This window comes from Pagrus pagrus, assembly GCF_965226575.1.
Source record: "Pagrus pagrus genome assembly, chromosome: 11".
Classification (NCBI taxonomy): domain Eukaryota; kingdom Metazoa; phylum Chordata; class Actinopteri; order Spariformes; family Sparidae; genus Pagrus; species Pagrus pagrus.
This window is the reverse complement of record NC_140195.1, coordinates 27,056,814-27,079,519: the sequence shown is the minus strand read 5'-3', so window position 1 is coordinate 27,079,519 and position 22,706 is coordinate 27,056,814. Positions and strand designations below refer to the sequence as shown.

General features: G+C 42.4%; 1 protein-coding gene across 1 annotated transcript; it reads left to right on the top strand.

Moving 5' to 3' along the window:
• Positions 1-10,097: 10,097 nt before the first annotated feature.
• Positions 10,098-20,565, top strand: LOC311265128 (Krueppel-like factor 15). The gene is made up of 3 exons (XM_084366477.1): positions 10,098-10,304; positions 11,988-13,601; positions 20,365-20,565. The coding sequence occupies exons 2-3, from the start codon at positions 12,094-12,096 to the stop codon at positions 20,531-20,533; spliced, it is 1,677 nt and encodes a 558-aa protein (XP_084222603.1). The 5' UTR covers positions 10,098-10,304; positions 11,988-12,093; the 3' UTR covers positions 20,534-20,565.
• The last annotated feature ends 2,141 nt before the right edge of the window (positions 20,566-22,706 follow it).

Here is a 22,706-nt window from a genome sequence, read left to right as displayed (position 1 = left end):
ATCTCACAGCAGGCATTATGGGGATTTGCATATTCGGTGTTTGGGCCTGAGTAAACTGCCTTTTTTTAGCATCAAATATTTATTAAACACCCACTCGCAGGGAGAGATGACACTGCTTCATTAATTCCTCTAAACTTAATATCTGATTTCAGATATCAGGTTGAATAGTGATCAACCTGTTTACACAGGACAGTATTGGCCTCACGTTGTATATTCACTAAAAAGTGGAGGAGAATTCTTGATGTGGAGGATGGAAGATGATAGTTATCTTACACAAACAACCCATAAAAGCTTGACTCCTGAGGTGTGTTGACGACAGAACTGGCTCATGTCCTTGAAAGGCAGGTGATGAACTCTGGCCCGGACGTGTTTTTATGGGTTAAACAAATGAAGAAGGAAGGAGAGCAAACAAGTGTGGGATGTATGGACTGGGAGATTTAGGTCGGTCTTCCTTCTGTCTTCTCCTCCTCTGTCTTTTAGAGTAACAGAGGCAGCAGTGGAACAGTGGACTCTGTTACACATCATGTGCGTCATTGTGTCTGAAGTCATGGTTCATTAACCTGCCTCTCTTGTTTTCTCGCTCACTCTTTAACCTTGAATAATACCTGGACTCAGTTCTGACCCAAGTCACATGTGTTGCTTCACTCTACGCCCACAGCCACCCTGCGCCAAGAGTCACATATTACTGTAACACTCTGTTTCAGTTGTGCATTAATATTTGATCCGCGTGTTTAACTCAGACAGACAATTTACAAGGTCTGGTATCATGGAAAAAAAACTGAAAATAAAATCCTGATAATAAAATGAGTCCAACAGATATTGAATATTTTGAATTTTTAGTCTGACACCAATTCATAATCTGATGATGATATAATGGCCAGTGTTTGTTTGTTAGGTTAAAGTTTATGTTGGAAAAGCCCTGAGTTGGCACATTCACTGCATTCACTGCATAAGGGGTTGGCATCAGATGCCTCTGTATCAGAGTATGGGCTAATGTGGCGTTAGCGGTTCTGTCCTTCTCTCTATTGGATTTGAGCAAGTTTACACAAGAGCAACCCCAGCCAGACTCGTACGGCTGATAGCATTACGTTGGCCGAACACATTGGTTAGTTCTCATCCTAAGAGCCTTTTCTCTCTTCAAAGTGAATATGAACAACGCAGCGTGAATGTAACCTCTGTGTTGCTTGTCCATGTATGTGAATATATATAATAAACAGGATTCCAGGTAATGTTGACTATATTAGCTATTCTCGATCACAACAACAATGCTGCTCTTTTATTTTAATGTCTTCCACGTGAAACATGGTGACGATGTTGACTTTTTGAGACATGTGCTTTAACTTTAGGCTTATAGCACCATATCATGTATGCAGCCATCAATTACTTACATATATATTTACCCTCTGTCAGGGTTATTGTTGTTAAATGATTCTGCCGGAGAAATATTTTTAAACCAACAAACCAAAGTTAATATCGAAGCTGCTGTAGGCGTCAGTTTAGCTGACTTCCTGTCTGTTTTGCAGTTAGCAATCCCCTCCCTCCTCTCTAAGTCAACACATGAATGTGCAGCAGTAATCGCCAGAAACAGCAGCAAACAGGAGGATCCTGCTCTCTACACATTCAAGAGCTGACAGGACCACCTCTTTATGGAGTTCTCTGTCCTGATTGGTTAAAGTGGGCAGGGATACCAGAAAATGTCCTTTCTCTTTTACTGCATGAGCAGTTGTTACTGACCAAACAATATATAACAGTGATTACTGTTGGAATATAGAGCTATTTAACACTTATTTAAATAAAAATATATCAGTAACAGCAGCTTTAAATATCGAACTGATGGAGCTATTTTTAAACCTTTAAAAAGAGCAATTCTCTCTTTTTCAGGAACTCCTTGCTCCTTAACTCAGTTACACATTCACACCTGGAATTAAGCTGCCTATAGCACAGTCTGATCTGCTGGCCACTGAGCAGCTCCACCGGAGAGTCCTGCCAGTCCTGGGTACTGAACCAGCAACGGTCTGGCCCAGGCTCGCTTCTCTGACCTTTAGGCCCCCACTGGCCCCCTAAAACTCTGTGAGCAACAGATCTCATTTTGGCCTGGAAGATCGACAATTGCCGGATTGAAATTAGAAGTGTACTCAACCTTCATGTCTGAAATCAAGAACCCACTGTGGTTTGGTCATCTTATTGGGATAATTGTGCAAGTACAGGGACATCTGGAGGCGCAGGTGGAAGCTTTCTGGGGCCAGCTGCTAGGAGGGCCCGTGGAGGTCAGCAATAATCATGTTAATCTTAATATAATCAACGATAACCACATTTTATTTTGAACCAAAATATTTAAAAAATGGTATGAGTTAATTCTTTTGTACGCAACATCAAAACGTCCAAAGTGCACCGTGGGCACCCGGCCATGTGACCTGAGAAATGTACTGATCTAAACAAACGACTAGCTAATGTTGGAATGAAAAAGCTTGCTATTATCGGAACTGCACATAAATCGGGATGCCAGGAAATAAAGGAGAAGAAAAAGAGGGAGCTGGAAGGAGTTTCTAGAAGAAAGCAATAATCTCATGAGCAACTTTTTTTTCAGCTCAGAAGGCTGTTCCCATCCAGGCTAAAGAGGTGAACGATAGCCAGGAGGTAATGTTACAGCTAAGGTTACTAGCCAAGAGGTAATTAGCATGAAGGAGCCACCACCACCCGTGACGAAGACGATGATGTCGATAATAGTGAAGACGTTCTGCATCTGTTACCTCCTCCAGGGAGGTTGTGTTTTCACCAGTGTCCGTTTGTCTTATAGGTAGGTTGTTGGTTTGTCAGCACAATTTTACAAAAACTTTTCCCCAAAACTTGGACTGAGGGTGGGTCTCGGCCCCAGAATAAGCCCCATTAACTTTAAGTGCAGATCCGGATAAGGGGACGGATCCAGGAATTTCTCTTTTAACTTTCTCTATTGCGACATAGGGCATTTTTCCATGCTGTTGTTTCTCAGGGAATAATGGATGGATCTTAAAAAAAAAGTACAATTTAATGCAGATCCTAAAAAATTTTGGATCAAGTGGGTATAAATTGGTTTTCGTTGGGTAAGGTAGGCTTTGTTCAGTACAGTACACACAGTAACGGATAGGGATAGAAACCTTCAACTACAACCAATGTGCAACTGAGATAATGGCAGAAAGGCACCAATGGTGATAAGGCTTGATTGAATTCATGGGGACTGTTGGGCCTCAGCAGAGTTATGCGCTCTACTTAGTGCCATTCTAGTTTATTTTTAGTGAAGCAGTTTTAGGAGGGCCCATTCAACGGATCTTTTCAGGGGCCCAGACATTTCTGCGGGCAGACCACAGGACATAAGAGTCTGGTGGGTTCTTATATCCCACCTGGACTGTGAACACCCCAGGATCCCCCTGGAGGAGCTGAAGAGGAGCGTGGCTGGGGAGAAGGACGTCCTGTGGTTACCTTGTTTAGCCTGCTGCCACTGCAGCACAGACCTGGATAAACAGCAGAAAATAGATGGATATGTTTAGCATTTCTGCACTGCAATCTCTTGACACTTGTTGGTCAACATATACTGCACACCGATCTATAATAAACTCAAATTAGTCTCATATTCAGGCTGCGGTTTAAAGTCAGCAGCCTTATGCTTTACCAAGTCTAAACCCACACAGACACATTATTGTGTTAATACATCATTCAGGATCAGTTTACAAGAGCACAAAAGTGTACAAAGTGAAAGTCTGCAAATGTTATTAGCTGTGCTGTGGCTCTGTGCTGTATGAATGATCCTATACCCTTGAATGCGAGTCTGTATGTAGGCAAAAGGCAAGGACACTTAATCCATCAAATAGGATGAGACTTGCCAGTGTAACTAAAAGCCAGCTAAGCTGTCTAAGAAGTGCATTAGACTCAGGAGGGATGTGTGTACAAGTGTGAGTGTTTGTGTTGGTGGTAGTGATGGGTTGGGGGTGGGGTGGGGGGTGAAAGGGTTGAGGCTCTTGCTTTATTAAAAACTTGTGTAATTCTCGCAGGGAATCTTTGTTCCCAACAACAAGCTGTTTTTTTTTTGTTTTTTTTTACAAATATTCCACATTGCTGTTGGTACTGTGTGCGTCTCAGGAGAGTGTCTGAAAATAGATGTGTGCCGGGTACTTTAGAAAAACAGCAACTTTAGGGAAAGGGTGAAGAGTCCTGTAATAAATGTAATGACCCATAGAAACTATTTTCTTGGAAATACATTTTTAACATCTCAGAGGTGAAAAACAAAACATCGCAGGTCACAGTTGGATCAATGTTTTTACCAATGCTGTGGCACAGAGCTGATCATTTCACAACCATCAGCTAGGCCTGGGCGAAATGACCTTGAATGAATCTTATAATACTTTTAGGCTACATCATGATACAGAATATATACGATACACAAAACATGTATCTTATTTTCCTTTAAAATGTTTATTTATATTTAAAAATCTCTGGAAAAGAGCTTCATAAATGCTAGGACTGGGTGACAAATTCAGATATCACAATCTTTCTGGCTAAATACAATGATATCAATATTATGACAATATATAAGAAAGTCTTTTAAGGCCTAAGTGGGTAAGGAGAAGTAAGAACATGTAGAACAGTCTGGTAAGTTTACAAAAAGTACATCACTTTATTGTAATGCAGCCTTTAAAACCAAGAAAAGACAACACTTGTCATATCTCTATATAACAGATGAGAGCGCGACTGATACTCAGTATATCGATATGTTCGCAGATGCACACACATTTTTGACGATGATGATGCGACAAAGATATGTAATGGTGAAAGGATAGAATAGTTCACAATTTAACAATAAACTTTATTGTCACTGAAACAGTAAATTTCACTGGGAATTTAATAATTATAAACTAAAACAGCACTCAGTAGAGTGCATACCTCCACCAAGGCCCAACAGCCCCCTTACTGTCTGACTCAGATACCAGACAACTAATAAGGCCTTTTTTTTTTTTTTTTTTTTTTTTTTTTTTTGTTATCAAGATCCAAGTATTATTCTCGCCCAAAAAGAAAAAAGTCCTATCTCGCAATGTCAAAGAAAGTGAGAAACATTCCTGGATCCATCCCTTTATCCGGATCTGCTCCAAGAGTGAACGAGGTCTATTCTGGGCTGAGGCCCATCCTCCATCCAAGTTTCAAGGAAATACATTTAGCAGTTTTTGCGTAATCCTGCTGACAAACCAACCAACAAACCATCAAACAAACGGACATGGGTGAAAACATAACCTCCTTGATAGAGGATAGGGATATATCTGTGACAGGCAAATATTGGCCAACCAAATTATTGGTCGGGCTGTATGAATGATATCCCAAATGTAAGACCATATGTAGTCTTATATATCAAGAACACAAAGTAATATTGATATACTGCCCAGCCCTACCATCATGAAAAACCCTGAATGAGACTTATTTAGTGTCACTGCAGAGTAAGTTCAGCCACAGGCTTGCTCCAATCACCCAGTGAACTGCTACAGCTTCCTGTTTACATGGCAGGATTTAAAGCTGCAGGGGGCCGGGTCAGCTGGTGAGGCTAAAGCCGGTTACAGCTCGAACACGCTGCTCAAGGTTACAAACAGTTTAACGGAGTAAACAAAACTGTAAGGGATCACAACAAAGCCACTATCACCAAATCATACAGGTTTACAGTTACACATGTATTTTTATTCCATTTTGGATTCCGTTTTCTTGACAACCAGCTTGTCCAACGTGGATAAGAAACTTATACTGAGTAGAAAGTATTTACAGACATGTACCTTCCAGTGCTCCTTTGTGCGTGCGCCAGCTTTGTTCAGTGTATCGTCTGTAATTGTTACAACCTTGAAAAATGCACCAAAGAAGAGCACACATTTTCCCCATTTTCACTTCTGGCACGTTGCAAGCATTACCAGAGGAAATAAATCAATTTGATTCATTAGGTCCATCTGGGGCTTACATAATATGCATATGTGTAGGTGTTTGTGAGTTTGAATAGAGCAGCTGAAACCAATTAGTTTGTGGGGCAGAGAAAAGAACCTCTGTGGACTTCATGAGACTGTTAGTGAGTAATCACTTTGAGCCCTGCATTTCCTCAAATATAACATCAGATTAGACCTGAATTATAAATCTGGGGACCTGAAATTGGCCACAGAGATAACTCCCATCGAGCTTAGTCTAACAAGATACAAGGACTTCCTAATATATCTAACAGGCTGACTATTGATGTGAGCTGAGACGTAATCAGTGTGAGGAAACAGAGAAGTGTTGACTGGATGCAGTGAACGGCCGCTCTCTTGCTTCTCTTTAAGCACTTTGTGTCCAACAACCTTACAGGACCTCAGTCTGATTTGAGGTCAGTTTAAGATGACAGTGGCTAAATGAGCCGTGGTCCATTTCATTTGAGGGGGAGAGCAGACTCGTGCAGACTTGTGTAGACTCACTGTGTTGTCACTGACAAAGTCACATTAGGATTTTACCGTATGTAGCTGCAGTGGGAGGAATCGTACTGATAAGGGCAGACATTTTGACTTCTGATAGAATGAAAAAATGAGGGGTTATTGATCACATTCACAATGACTGTTCTGTTTTAAGTAATGACAGAGTCAAAGTGAAGACACCAGCATGCGTCATAAGAACTGCTTGTCAGATGGTTGAATAACTTCAGAAATCCCCTCGCCCGACAACTTTCCTCATTTCTCCTTCCTTTTCCTTGTGAGCTGCATTTCAACCTCCCTTTCAAGCTCTTCTTTCACAATGACTTGTTGCTCCTCTATGGAACTATGAATGCCTTCTGAGACTGAGGAAGTCAAGACAACACCTCATATGACTTATTTTCAAGCAAAACCTGACACTGAGTCATCTAGCACAATACCAGGAAACCCAAAATTGAAGCATCTTTTCCTCCTGTGACTTGTGAAAACGTGTTCTGTGAATAAGGCAGAAGTAGTAGCACATGCAGTCTCTGTAGCTGTAAAGGTCACATTGATAACATTTTTATGTAAACAAATGATTTTTTCAAAATAATACATTCTACAGAGCTTGTGGAAAGGTGCAGAATAAAAGTATCTATTTTCCTTTTTTTTTATTGTCGGGTCCAAAATGAATGTTTTGTTTATCTTCGTGTAAGAATTCTGGCAGTTCTTCCAGCCCCAGTAAGGTTTGTGAGCCAATAGTAAAACACCATTGGTATTACGTGGAATCTGTGTTTTGCCATTAAGTCTTGATAGTTGCCAGTTTGTGGTAAAAATGGCTGAGTTCTAAAGTATATTGCACTTTCTTGAGTGAAACAGAGTCTGACTGATCAGTTTAATTTATTTGCATGTGCCCATAACACTAAATTCAAGAATATGAAGAGAACCATGGCAACACCAGCCTCTTAAGATGACATGTCGATTAAAGCCAATCGTCATGTCATCTTAAGGGGCTGGTGATGCCATGGTTGTACAAAATAACCCAAGGATGAAGTCTAGACAATCGTGGTGGCAAAAGAGTGAAGGGCAACGCTGCAGATGTGGATGGATGTGATGTGGAGCGGGACTACTGATGAGCACATTAGAAGGACCCGTGGGTGCTGAATGTGATGAGGACCGGAGGTGATTGAGATGGAGGATGATTGCATCATCTGACTGAAATGATAACTGACAGCAGCATTGCACTTCAGCAAAGCTTCATTAGATGTAGCAGTAGTCTTGGTAGTCTTAGCAGCAGCAACACTTGTAGTAGGTCTATAGTAGGCCTTGTAGCAGTAGCATAAGTATAAATAGCAGTCTTCATTTGAGATCAACAGTTAATTTTAGGGAGTTTTCAAAGGCGGCGAGTTGCACTGGCCACTCGTGATTTCCATAAAGTAGCCGATAGACCCCATCTGTATGTGTATAAGGAGCACCCAACCTGGTGCCCTATTTTTTAAAACCAGTGATGGAATGTAACTAAGTACACTAACTCAAGTACAATAAGGTACAGTTTTGAGCTACTTGTACTTAACTTGAGTATTTCCATTTTCTTTATGTTTCTTCTTCACTACATTTTGGAGACAAATATTGTACTTTTTACTCACTACATTATTTCCTTAACTTTAGTTACTAGTCACTTAACAGATTACTTGCCGCATCAGAGCCAAACAAGTGAATGATTAAATGTACTTATTTTATCGACAATCAAATAAAAAAAATAATAACACTGATACTTATAGTCAGAATGGGATCGGATATGATAATTTGCCAGACCCATAATTAATCAACTCACAGTATACAGTATAGGCGTACATGTAAATATATGTATAATTTACTTCTACTTGTACTTTCGATACTTAATAACATTTAATCATCAGATACTTTAAGACTTATACACAAGCATTTGTATGAGTTTCACTTTTACCAAAGTAATATTTAACATGGTATCTTTACTTTTACTCACGTATGACTTTTGGGTACTTTTAACAGCTCAAAGTGCAACGCAGTGCTAACAGAATGCATTGCAGGCTGCTTACATTGACAATTACATACTGACACATACATGTAGGACACAAACTGTAATACAGGACAGATACTGTAGCACTATCAGTAACAATAGTAGTAGTAGAAGTAGTACTCAATGGGAGTCCGGTGCCAGACAGACCTCCTCAGTGTGACACTGTGTCCTTTTACACAGCAAAATAGCCACCGACTCCGTTCTGTATACTAGTACACACTGCAACACTCCTGATGTTTACGAGGCAGGCTGAAGTGGATCATTTATCCAAACACACTGAAAGGTAATCTAACCTACGCAGGCAAATCAAATTAGGTTGGAGCCAGTGAAGTAACTCCAGGCCAGAGGAGCTGTTTATATGAGGTCTGCTCAGCTGGAGTGAAAGCAAAACTTCTATTACTGATGTTATTAGGAAGCATGTAAACACACTCTCTTACCCACTCAATGGCTCCCTCATTCACTCAATCATGCCGCCACCTATTCAGACATGCTCATGGGCAACAGGCAGAAAGCTCAGCGTGCAGTCTGAGCCACAAAATGCTGATATGTATGCCCTAATTTACCAATAATATTGTCCTGTTGCATCACTTTTAGCAGCTTGAATACCATAATGTATATAGAAATGAATATTAAGAGACCTATTATGCTTTTTTGGTTTTTCCTTTCCTTCAGTGTTTAATGTTTGTTCTTCTGCATGTCAAAGATCTTGAAAGTTTAAAAGGTCAAAGTCAGCACCAACAGAAGCTCCTCTCTCCCACAGAAAACACTGCTCCTGAAACGGCTTGTCGGTAGTCCCGCCTATCATTCTGTGACTTTGTGACATCAGCCTACTCTACCATGTCACACATTTGCATAATTTATGCGTTGTGGCTTTTTGGCTTGTAAGATTTGATTTAGCACAGCTGCTCTGTTGTTATTAGCAGTGCTGGCTCAGGCGTGTGAGGGCTGACCAATCAGGAGAGACATAGACAGGAGCTAAAGCAAAAATGCTGAAAAAGCAAAGAGAAAACCAATGTGTTTTTTTGAGCACTTAGGCATGGAAGAAACCCAAAATAAAACGATTAGCATGAAAATGAGCACATGTTCCTTCAAAATGCTAAATACTATGATATGAAAAATTATTTATTTCCGAAAGACCAATATTACATGACTGAATGATAGCTCATCTGAAAACTACAGTAAACCCTGGTCAGAAAATGATAGAAATTTTACATTACCACAGGGCATTATAATGAGTCACACAAATCACACACAACACACTCACTGGAAGCCATAACGGGAGTGTTATACAAGTAGAAACATTTGGATAATGACAAAACAACACATGAAACCTTTATGACCTATCTCAGTCCTCTGTAGTTATTGTAGGGCTATGACAGTGATTTTATGATCTGCTTTCACTCACTCACTCACTCACACACACACACTCTCCGTTGACTCCAAACCCCGAGGCCGGCCTCTCTCTCTACCGGGAGCCAATTGCGGCGCGCCGAGCAGGCGAGCCTTCATGAGCCGACCCCCTAATTTGACGGGTATAACATACCCAGCTCCGATCATGTGACGGCTAAGCGAACAACCAGAGAGAGAGAGAGAGTGATAGTGTGTGTGTATGTGTGCGCGCGTGTGTGTGTGAGAAAGCGAGAGAGAGAGAGAGAGAGAGAGAGAGAGAGAGAGAGAGAGGGACAGCGTGTGGACTCGTACAGCTATGCAAAGACCGTGTCTTGGAGTTATATTGCCATTACGCACTATTACGCACTGACAGCTACTTTGAAGGAAAGAGCGCTCGGCGCGGAGGAGCGGAATTTTTGGATTCCTCGCATTTACAGGTGAGTGCACGAGAAGCAGACATGCTGCTGTGATTTAATAGCGGTCTGAAAAGTGTTTATTTGTTTGTTTATTTGTGCGCGCATGTTTTCTGTCTGTCGTAGTGGAGCGCAGATGGAAGGACGCGTGGCTCTGCTGAGTGAATGGAGACGCATTTATTATCTTTACCGCGCTACATATGCGAGTTTAGAGCAAGACTATGTTTAATGCATTGAGCTGCTGCCACTACAATAAAAAACATGTTTGAAATCCTTCATCTTTAAATCCTTAATATCTACATCATGTAAAACTCGTATTTTTCTGTGATTCTGCTGCCACAGTCTGCAGTGGTAAACATGCCATAAATCCAGTTAACCCCCATAACTGATTCTTCATGCAGCGTGGTGAGCACCAGGAGACATCACGCTGTCAAAGCCTTTCTGATGTTTCACAGGGTTACTATAGGGCAAATGACTTAAGACTCAAGCCAAGATGTTCCAAACTCTCGTCCCAAACTTTTTTTTTTCCATGAGGTGTCGCCTGGGCAAAGCAGCAGCAGACCCCCTGCCTCGTGTCATATGATCTTATCATATTAGCTACCATATCTGAGGCGAATTATGGGGTGAGATCAATAATTACATAACCAACTTTTGGTAGGACTCAACAGCAGTGGAACAATCGCCTTTAAGGTCCTGTGATCAATGAGGCAATAATGTATTCAATTTTCAAAAATAATTTCCCGGAGGTCCCCAGACTTCACTCTGGAGACGGCTGCTTTTAAAGATTTACAGAAGAGGGCGCACAATCATTTTGTTTTCAGTCTCTCCTGCAGCGCACATGCAGCCTTTTAAGGTTTTAAAGTTGACTTTAGCGTCATGTTTAACCGTCATAAGCCACTCATTGCATTTAAGGCCATTTGATAATGTCTAGCATTTTTTATAATCCATGTAAATGTAGACGTGGCGCATTGTTTGTGGGCTGTTTTCTGGATAAAAATAGGCACTAAATCCTTCACTCATCATCCCATTGAAATCTGCTGTTCTTGGACTGACAGACTGGGATAAAATACCACTGACACTGACGTAAGCTTTTAGATTAACTTTGTATTTTTATTGTAATGCCTTTGAGTATGTCTTTAAAATTTATGTCAGTCAGACTAAGCTGTACAAACGACCAGAAGAGAGAGAATAAAGTGAAATGCATCATCGAATGACTGCAGGCCCATGTGGCTTTAATGTTAGACATGGTGAGAAATGGGAACCCCTGATTCCACATGGTCAGCGTGAAGTGTGAACCAGCAGCTGCGGTGTCCACACACACACACACACACACACACACACACACACACACGCTCACAGTCTTCAAATTCCACTTCCTTTCCACGTGATTGACTTTCCTTTTGAAGTGCCATCAGCTGCAGACCTCTTGAACAAGCAGCAGGTAGTGCAGAGATATCATAATAATCTTTTTCAGTCAGTCTGCTGGTTTACTTATTTTGATACAGTATAAACTTGAGGTGCTCTCTTGTAAAACATTAACCTCGAGTCAAAATGTAACTCAACCAAGTACAGTCAAAGTAGGTGACACAAGATGGTTACTCTTTTTATACAAAACAGTAATGAAGGTTTGGCTGTTGTGCAGTCCAATTCAAAGGCAGCTTTCTGTCATTGTCATAACTGATGAATACATTTGTTTGTCTTTTGCAGGAAGAAAAATAAGACGTTTTTCATTAACATTCGGCCGATCTCCAGCGGAACAGCTTGATCTCCAGAGCACAGCAGAGTCCGGCTTCATTCATTCATCCGCACAGGAATGGTGGATCACTTGCCGCTTGGTGAGGAGACCTTCCTGTATTATACCGGCTCTTCGGGGTCTGACCACAACTGCCTCTGTCGCCACGCCAATGGTGGCGTGTCGCCGGGCATCATGGTAACTGACGCATGCATCTACCATCACCACCACCACCACCCCTACCAAGGGGTGACGCTCTCCTCCTCCCCTCGCCTCTCTGAGGACGACCTCAGCGACTCCTCCAGCCCTCGTTCCTCCCTCTGCTCCAGCCCTGAGTCATCATCGCCGACGTTTCGGCACGTTCTCGACTCAAGCTACGAAAGCAGGAGCAGCAGGAGCAGTGGGAGCTGCAGCTCCTCAGGAGAGAGTCAAGACAGCCTACTGGACCTCCTCCTCTCACAGGCCTCCCTCACCAATGCCAGCAGTAGCTGTCATTCTTCTCCCTTATCTTCATCTCTATCCCTATCCTCCCCATCCGCTTCTTCCTCCTCACTTGCCCCACTCTTACCCATGGGCCTGGCCTGGGAGTCCAAGAGAGAGCAGCGGCTGAGTTTCCTCCAGCAGCAGGCCAAAGAGGACTGTTATGAGTTCCCTGTCTTCCTGGACGAGATGCAGGATCCTGCAGCGTTCCTCTTTCAGCCCACCCTGGAGGAGATAGAGGAGTTCCTGGAGGAGAACATGGTGGTGGCGATGCAGAAAGAAGAGGAGGGGAGCGATGAGGGGATGTCAACAACGTCAGAGGATGCTGAGGCGGAAAGTTCAAGGACAATAGCTGGAGATCTCATCTCTGTGTCGCAGAACTCAGATCAGACTGTGCCTGTGGCTAATTCTCCACTCTCCTCCTACACAGAGACCAAACACACACCATGTGCTTCTGACATGGACAGCTCGCCATCAGTGGATATGAGTTGTATAACTAGTTCGAGTTCTACGAGTAGTGGAGCTGATGCGATCAAACAGGAGGACTGTGGTTCACTGCCAGCCTCATCAGAAGGTACCAGCACTACCCCCAGTGTGCCTGTCATCCTACAGATCCAGCCCATTCAGATCAAACAAGAACCCAACCCTAGTGCCATATCAGATGCTGTCACCCAGCAAACCCAAACCCAGACAACCGAATCCCAGCCAACCCAGGCTCCATCGGATATCAAAATTGCCCAACTCCTGGTCAACATCCAGGGGCAGACCTTTGCCTTGGTGCCTCAACTGCTTTCCCCGGCAAACATTGCTGGCTCAGGCAAAAATGGCAGCGTTGCTTCGTCCAAATTTGTCCGGATCGCGCCGGTGCCCATTGCTGCAAAACCAATTGGGCTTGGGGAAGGTGTGTTAGGCACAGGTTCAGCTGCAGGGGTCCTCGCTGGAGGTCAGAGGTACCAGAAGAGTGCAGTAGCAGACCTTATTAAAATGCACAAGTGCTCTTTTCCCGGCTGTAATAAGATGTACACCAAGAGCAGCCACCTTAAAGCCCATCTGAGGAGGCACACGGGGGAGAAGCCCTTCGCCTGCACATGGCCCGGCTGTGGATGGAGGTGAGCAGAACCAAGTGTTGTTATATAAATTAAGCAAATGATTAGAATTAGCAATGAGCTGAAAGAGGAGGCAGTCTGACCTGAGTACATGATCAGCCACAACTTTAAAAAGAGCATGTCCCACTGATGCTCGATCTTATTTGGATCTAGGAAATTTTGAGGCCAGGTCGATGCCTTGCACTCCTTGTCACATTCTGAGGGCCATTCCTGAGCAGCTGTTACAGAATGGCAGGGCACATTGTGGTGCTGGGGGGGGCACGGCCATCATGGAGTGCTGTTGCCATGAGGGGTCTACTTGGTCTGCAACGGTGTTGTGGCCGGGTGGTGCGTGTCAGTTGGCATCCACATGAATGCTCTGACCCAAGGTTTCCAAGTAGAACATGGCTGATCATTGTATATCTTCTTGCTGCCTCCAGACTTGTACACATTGCAACCTAGAACAGATAAAAGATTTGATCAGTAAATGGAAACGAATGAATAGATTGATGGTGCGGCCAAATCTATATGTTGTGTACTTGGAGTGTTAAGTGTTGTATCTATGAACTATCTAATCACAGAGATTAGAGCAAGCAGGGTTATCAACTTCTGCTGCGGTCTCATATTCAGACACTTGAAGATAGCAGCTGATCATTGACTTTTCCAAATGTGTGTAGACTTGGATGAGATGCACATTGGTTTGTCATGTAACTGTAAGAACAGCAATGAAGGTGCTATTACTGACCAGAAGAGACTGTGACACTTTTTAGTAAAGTGCAGATTGTAATCCATCAAGCGCTATCATTTGTATGTTAAACTCATTTTAAAGGGCAGACACATGGAAGTCTATAAGTTATTCCAGAGATTGGCTTTGATGTCATCACTGTGTTTAACCAAGGTTTTATGAGGACATGCATATGTGTTAAATATACGATGAGATGATACAGGAGGCTCTGTTTAGAGTTTATGGATGGGAGGGGAAGGGGAAACTGCTCGTCCTCAGGCAAACTACATTCAAGTAGTCTTTTTAAGAAGGTTATAATTTGTTCTCTTCCACATGCTGGCTGTGTGTCCCCACTATCTGTATTTTTGTACCATGGTAAGTTGTAGATTAGATAGAGTGCCTTTTGAAGTTGTCTGTGTGCAGACTTTGCCCCCTGCTAGTCATTGCACTTGTTTGCTCACTGTCTGCAAGCACTTCACACACACACATTAATGCAGTAGAGATACACTTGATTATTACAGAATCAAGTTCAAAGTCTTCACTTCAGACAGGCTCTCAATTAATTTTCACCCACAATACAGTTTAAGAATAAGTAATTGGATTTCTTTAATTATTGCTTTTAATTAAGTAAAAAAAAAAAAAAACCTCATTTAAACTTTTCAGTACAAAGTGCAAATGCCAACTTTTGACCTGTTGTTCAGTGAATCCCACCTCTATACATACAGTTATTGCTCAACAGTGCATAGAGAGTCTTGCATGTGTGTGTGTGTGTGTGTGTGTGTGTATGTGTGTCTGCTTGTGTGTACAGTATGTCCTTCCACACATGGACGGAGGCCGGGTTAAACCAGGGCAAGCATCATGCTTAAAGTTGAATTATGGCCAGGATTTAAGTATAGGGAGGAGGTGAGAATCTGTATTGGGTTTAGGTCAGGAAAGTAATGCAAATGTGTATGAGAAAGAGCTAATCAGATAAGTTTGGCTCAGCTCAGCAGACAGTTCTGGCCCACGCTGTATCAGTCTCCCTCTAACATCACACTCCATGAGGAGGCTGTGCTGCACCTGCAGCTATTTCAAACCCTCCATATCTGACGCTTTTTTTTCACAGTATGCATTATGTCTGGGCATACATCCAAGTATTTATAAGCATATTATGTAATATCAAGTTATACTGGAGAGAAAAAGTTGTGTCATTACGGCCTAGCTGGCTTGAGGCAAACATGCTTTTCTTCACATGTCAGATGAAGGATTAATGTGTTAAAGCTGGGGCTGGTTAGACTGTAGGAACCAGAAAGAGCAGGCTCCGACTGCCCCGTCTCGCTCTCGCTGGCCAGTTGGGAGATGTGTATGAGCGGTCAGTTTGCCACGTTCAACAAGCTCTCTAAGCTTTTTTGTCCAATAAATCCCAGATAGCAAAAATTCTTGCAGCCCAGATCTGGCCCACATCAGACACATTCATCTGGTCCACATGCCGCGTGGAATGATGGCACTTGGGCGGTCCACTCCTGTTTTGCCAGATCTTAGCCACAAACAGGCTATACCGTGGCCACAATAAACCAGAACCGGCCCAAGTCTGGACCTGACACAGCCCGGATGAGGGTGTCTGGTACGTTTTTGCTATCTGGGCTACATAATAAAACTTAAAAAAGGTTTTGTTACTTTTCTTTGTTATTTTAAATGAAGAATTTGGGGGATTTGGACTGTAAAATTAAGTATTTTTTAAGATGTCACTTTGTGCTCTGGGAAATTGTGATTGTGATCATTTTTAACAATCTTTTGAAATTTAATTGATCTAAACATAATGAAAATACTCATTAGTTGCAGCCCTATCCTAAATGTAGGACTATTCCTTTAATTTGGCTTTTCGAATCTGAATGGTTTACTTAACTCAGGTAACTTCAAACATTTGCCGTCCCAACTGGGGACTATGCACAATACCCCCAGTCCTCCTAAAACTACACTTGAGCTGTCTGTACATGACAGCAGCAGTATACTGTATTATACAGTTTTCCTGCTCCTCTCCCTCTTGGACAGGAAATAGAGGTGAGCTGGGGAGTCAGGTACCTCAAACCCTCGGTAACTTCAGAGTAGATCCATGTGCTGGCTCCTCTGAAGTAGAGAGGAGTGGTATTTCATTGGCTGGTCTCCTACATATAACTAAGTCAAGGTTATATATCTTTCTTTGCCAAACTGTTTTCTTGTTCAAAGCTGTTTTGGACTGGACTCACCCCTCTCCTTCTCTCTGGCAGTACTTTATGCTTATGTACAGTTCTGAATGCACAGTCAAAGTCACATGTAAACACTTAAAGGTACACATGCGGGCAACACACATAAACACACACACACGAGTATGCAGTATTTTAAGCTCGTACCTGCATGGAGACTCGGTGTTCGCTGGCTCAAACCCAAACAGTTTGCTGTAATAACACTGTGACGTGTGTGTACTCGACATCTGTCATCAGGGCAGTGGCTTGTTGTCCTTGTCAGCTGATACATTCATGGTCACGACAAAACAATGTTGTAGGGTGGTGACTGGCTATCGCACTGTGATTTAGTGCTGGAGCTTAATTGACAGGCAAGGAGAGAGAACTGACGAGGGTAGTGTCGGACTCAAGATGTTTGAGGGGCCGGTGGGCAAAAATAATAAAAAGGGCACTGCACCAGCTGTATGCGGCGGGGAACCAGTGCGCACAAAGTCCTGATGTATTTATAGTGAAGAGAGGGCACTTCACCACGTTTTGTCCACTGTGAGGACACCCTAGAGGGCACTTTATCATGTTTTATCTACCATAGGAGCAATATTATAGAAAGAATTTGTAATGCAAAATACAAAGCCGAGCAAGGCAACACGTCTAACCTGAGTAAAAACCTGGTCAAACGTAAAATATGTCTAAAAGCTGAAGAGTGTATTGTGTTTGATAGCCTCGAAGCCAGGTCCCATAGCAGCTGCAGCTGACATTGCGCTTATTCGCCGAGAATTAAAGCCGGGACCGGCACCAAGTTCCAGGTGTTCAAATGTACCCATCCCTAGTACAAACTTTACTATCTGTAAGTTGTGATATGTTATATACCCTCCAAGGAAACTACCATCTTCCTACCTTTGCAGGGAGGTCAGTGAGGTTGGGGTCATCTACAGAACCGCCTTGGTGGAGCTGGAGAGGTTTAGTGCACTGCTAAAGAACAACTTCAGGGATTGAATCCAGATTCTTGTGTTTAAAAAAAATTCCATTTTATAAAACCCGTCAAAAGAGGTTTTATGGTTTATGTATATAGCTTTTCATGTAGGAGGCAAACTTCTGTCACTGATTAGTGCTGTCATGCATTAATGTATTTTCCCTTTCCACTTGCACAGAGTTGAAATTGAGCCGCTCATAAACACGGTGACAGGAGACACAAAGGGTTTTTGAGCTGTCAGGATAAACTAAATGAAAAGACACAATGGAAATAAAGATTACAGAAGAACAGTAATGCTCTGTACAGTACATGTGCTTGCCAGTATCTGTGTTACAGTAATTTTCCAGGTGTGTAACCGGCCTAACCGCTCCACCTTCCTCAGCTGTTTTTAATGCGCTCTGTTGGCTGCAGAGCACAGTTTAGGGACAAGCTAGAACAAAGCCTGCATACGTCTTTCCCACAGCAGCCACGCTAATATGTGCGCTATGTGTTGTGCTGCAGCCACGCCAAGCCACCCTGAGGACTCAAGGTGCAAAAACAGACAGTCCTTGAGTAACGGGCACACAATTCAAGTGCCCTCCACCCTGTAAACTCAGTGACCTCGCCCGCCGTCCCTTGAACATATGGAGCTGAGAAACATGACACATGCCAGATTGGGAGGGGGAGGAGTAAAGAAATAGAGGAAGGGCTACAGTATAGCAAGAGATGGCATGAGTTTAAGAAAGAAAGGAGAACTGGCACATGATCAGTCTTCCCCCAAAACGTGGATTTGAGGAACAATCAGGCTGTCTATTTGCACAAGTCCTAAGTGCACGTTGTGTTGAAAGATCTTCCCCAGTGCATGTTATATTTGGGCTCAGGCCCAGTTTGAGTCAGTAGAATAACTGTACATGGTTTGTGTCGTGCCCCAGCTTGAAGATGAGAGTACAGCTTCAGGGTGCAATGTGTGCTTGTGTCTCACATACAGATTACCATAAAGAACAAATGTACAGTCACATAGAGTGCAGAGCGTAAAGAGACGTGTGAAGTCATTTTTGCCTCGAGGCTTTTCGTCACCTGTCGGAGAAAGCAGTTTTTGATGTTAAATCTGCACTTATTATTAAATTTTATATTAAGAATGGAGCAACTGACTACTTGTTATTTAAAAAGAGGTGACTTAAAGTTATAAACTCAAAGAGAATTGTCATCTTCCTGCAGTTTCCCTCAGTAATATGCAACACTAAAACACCTTTCAGCTCTTTGTTTTTATTAGCATGCTGACATCAGTGTAGCTCAAAGCACTGTTGTGCCTCCAACCACTTTTGCACCAGAATTAGCATGTATATGCAGGTTTTTTTTTTAAATGAAACCCGTAAAAAAAAAAAAAAAAAATCCTTTCACAATGCCAGGAGCGTGTTCGTCATCAAGAAACACACAGGTAAACAGGGAACGGTAGAAAGCAGCAGGACATATCTCATCAGACTACACATTTTGTTCGGAGCTGATGATGCAATCTGCTTCTTTCTCACCTCTGTAGAGAGTTGCACATGCACAGTGTTGATCAGGCAGCTCGCAAGGCTCGAGCAGTATCACGCTGGTTACATTTTTAATATCTTTTACGTCAGTCTCTCTTTCAAACTCAGCGCTGACTGAATGACGTTGAGCACTGCTTGAACAGAGACTGGTAGAAATGTGTTCTTAACTCCAAGCCCCATCATAGCACCAAAATTAGCGTGCCCACCCAGGTGTTGTGTTTCACTGGCAATCGGAGCTGAGGCCGCTCAACACCTGTGACTACCGCCAAGTCATTGGATGCGGGAGTCGATGCCGATTGTACCCATTCACATGCGAGACTAAAGCCAGATGTTAGCGGGTGTTTTTTTCCAGTGTGAAAGGGGTGTAACGGGCTGATTATCTGCAGTAGTTTGAGTGTTCTGAGCTCATGTGATAAGATCATCACCTATAAGTGTGAAAGTATAACCATCATTGTACATAAGCCAGATATTATGTAGCTATCTGACAATAGGCCAAGTTCAGATTCATCGTAGCGATGCAGGTTAAAAAGATCTCCCTACCAAACAGTCCTCGAGTGTTTGTTATGAGGATCGTAGCTTTTCAGATGTTATAGCTTTGTTTTCTAAGCTCTGCCAGTTATCTTCTTTTTATAACAGGGCCATTAAAATGATGAATGGGCCGCTTGTGTAATCCACGTCTAGAGTGGAAATGCTTTGAAATAACTGTGAGTGACGTTTATACATCTCTGTGAATTATCGCCTTCATGCCTGCAGCCTGCTGCCGCTGCTGCAGCTACTGGAAGTGCGCCGGGAAATCAATCTGTGTTATAAATTAATCTGATCTTAACAGCTTTACTTATATATACAGATACACACACGGATACACACACACACACATTTACAACAGGAACTGTATCTTCCACTTAACCCTTCACTGATACGATATCCATGCTGGCCGGAGCTCATAGAGACGGAGCAGGCCAGGAATAGACGGAGCTTGGATATGCGGCGTTCATGTGTTGAGCTAAATATGGGATGGCTCTTAAACTTCACAGAGAAGAGCCAGGGCAATACACATGTGTAGTGTCACACCTCTCAGATTACCCTCATATTAAACAGCTTGACATGGCTTTTATGCCATTTAGCAGCTTGAAGCACGACGGCATTCATTATTTTTACAAGGGAAGTGCTGTACACAAACAGATTGGTTAGTTTATGCACAGAAGTGGAGTTGGAGTATTTCCCATGTATCATTGTAAAATGATAGTGTTTCACATTACTGACTGTTGACTGACAGCTGGGATTATTGAATTATAAAAAAAAAAAAAAATGAAGATATGAGTTGGGAAGTATTGTCAAAGAGATGCTTAATCACATCCCTTGTTCTCCCTCTCTCCAGGTTCTCCCGGTCCGACGAGCTGTCCCGACACCGGCGCTCCCACTCTGGAGTGAAACCATACCAGTGCATCGTCTGCGAGAAGAAGTTCGCCCGCAGCGATCACCTGTCGAAACACCTCAAAGTCCACCGCTTTCCACGAAGCAGCAGGACAGGACGCTCTGCAAACTGACTCCTCTGACCCCGCTCTGACAGACTGACGCTAAGCGGAAAAGGGGGGTAGGAGGGGGCCTGTGTTCGTGCATCTGTGTGTGACGAAGGACAGAGGAGGGGGGGTGGGGGTGGGGGGGGTGAAAGTCCAAACACCTTTTAAAGGAGTCTGTGCAGGACTCTTGAGCTTGCGTGTGTGTTTATGTTCAAATATGTACGCGTGACGTACATTCATGGTACTGTGATAATTTATTGGGTGGTGAGGAAAAGACTGTAAAAACTGAACTAAAGCAGAAAACTGTTACTTGACACAACACCCTCACAGGTGGAATAAGCTTCTTGTATAGTACAACTTTTTTTTTTTTTTTTTGTCTCAGTCAAATCTTTAAGCTGATCTAATTTGAAGAAATTTGCTACTCAGAGTATTTTTACAATTTGAGGTAAGTTGTTATTGTGGGAGTGGAAAACGCCTTATCAATAACAGTTTCATCACTAAGGGGTCTGCTACTATTTAAAAACCCCACTCTTTTTTTTTCCCTCCGAGAGCCAAATGTTTAAAAAGTAATATCAACAAAAAACACAGCGCTTAATGGCTTGAATTTAATTTGAGCTCACTCGACATTCGGCAGAGTGACTGATGCATCAACATTCCTTTAGCTTTGAAGAAGTGTCTTTGTTGCCTTTGAGTCTCAATACAGGAAAAAACCCTGTAGAAACCTCAAACACAAGAACAAAGCTGAGGTTCATGTTGAATTACTGCTCACCAACAAAGATCAGGTCTCTATGTAATTTGCACTGGCACACATGACATTTCTGGTTGTCTGCCCATACAAAGTATTTTTATTTTGTTTCTCGACCGACTTTGCAACAATCTATTGTCTTGTCTGGTTTGGAAGCTGTTTATCAAAATATTTTGTCGTTTTTATGGCCTTTTTGGATCAAGCCAACTTGACTGTACAGCAGTATCAAATGGTTACCCTCAAAATGTTTCAAGCCAAGGTTGAAAACAAGTATTTCCAGAAACATCTCTGTTGTTCTGTTCAGCTAATGATACATCACAGCACGTTCTCTGGTTTTGTCATGTTTTTTTATGTGATGCCATATCATTTATTACTTTCTGTCACTTTATGTACTTCATGTCTCCGCTGTGAAAAAATACATAAAACAATACGAGATGCTAAATTCACGTCGCTAAGCCGAAGGAAAGGGAATAGTGATGTCACACTGGTCTTGAAAGTATCAGGTCTCTTGCCTCCTCTCTTGCCAAATCAAGTTTTTTTTTGTTTGTTTTTTTTGCCTCTTCCACAGATTAATTTCAATAATTAGTCAGAAAATAACTTTCAAATGAGGTGAAAAAGCTCTAAATATGAAATTCAAGCGGTGGCTTTTTGTTGCCCATTTGTTAAGACCGGAATTGTGCGCCGTTACAATATCATTTAAAGATTCAACCCAGACTACCAGAATAAATATATTAAAAGGTGCAATATGTTAGAATTGGCCAACCGTCGAATTCATGCTCAAAATAAATAAGGGGGCACTGTATCACTAGAGTGGCAGCTAACTGCTTCTAACTGTGGCTGCAATTAGCTAGTTAGCTCAGTTAACCTTAAAGCTAGCAGTCCCGAATGGGAGCTCCGAGCACCTGGCAAGTGTTGGTGTTTACACTGGTACCACAGGAGCTTTGGACCAGGACGGGCCAGGGATAACTGGTTAGCATGCTAACATCAGTAGATATCTCTGCGACACAATATACAGACGTCAACACTGTTATTTCTTCACATCCTGTTGATAATTTGAGTTGATTTTTGAATGTTTTCGAGCTAAATTCTTACACATTGCACCTTTAAAGTGTAACTTTTGCTAAACAGAGACATAGGACAGGATAGTAGTGAATGGTAAAACGCAACAGTAGCACAAGTTGTTAGCAAGAAGTTAGCTAACGTTAGCCACCATAAGCTACTGGGCATATCAAAGAAAGGATGGTGAAACCAAATACCTGCTTGAATTCAATTGAGTAACTTATTGCTTAAAAATTCAACTTTAATTTGTTAAAGACAGAATGTGCTATGTCCTCTTTCAAAAGTTAAGTATTCACTTTAATATAATGAATATTTGTACCTTCTTCAGGAGTCGGGGAGTAAAATACGTCTCTGTCTCCCAGTGAAGCCTCTTCTCTTGCCGAATCAAGTTTGTTT

Coding starts and splice junctions, on each gene's coding strand:
- LOC311265128 (XM_084366477.1), top strand. CDS start 12,094: ATGGTGGATCACTTGCCGCTTGGTGAGGAGACCTTCCTGTATTATACC. Junction 13,602..20,364: donor TGGCCCGGCTGTGGATGGAG/GTGAGCAGAACC, acceptor CCCTCTCTCCAG/GTTCTCCCGGTCCGACGAGC.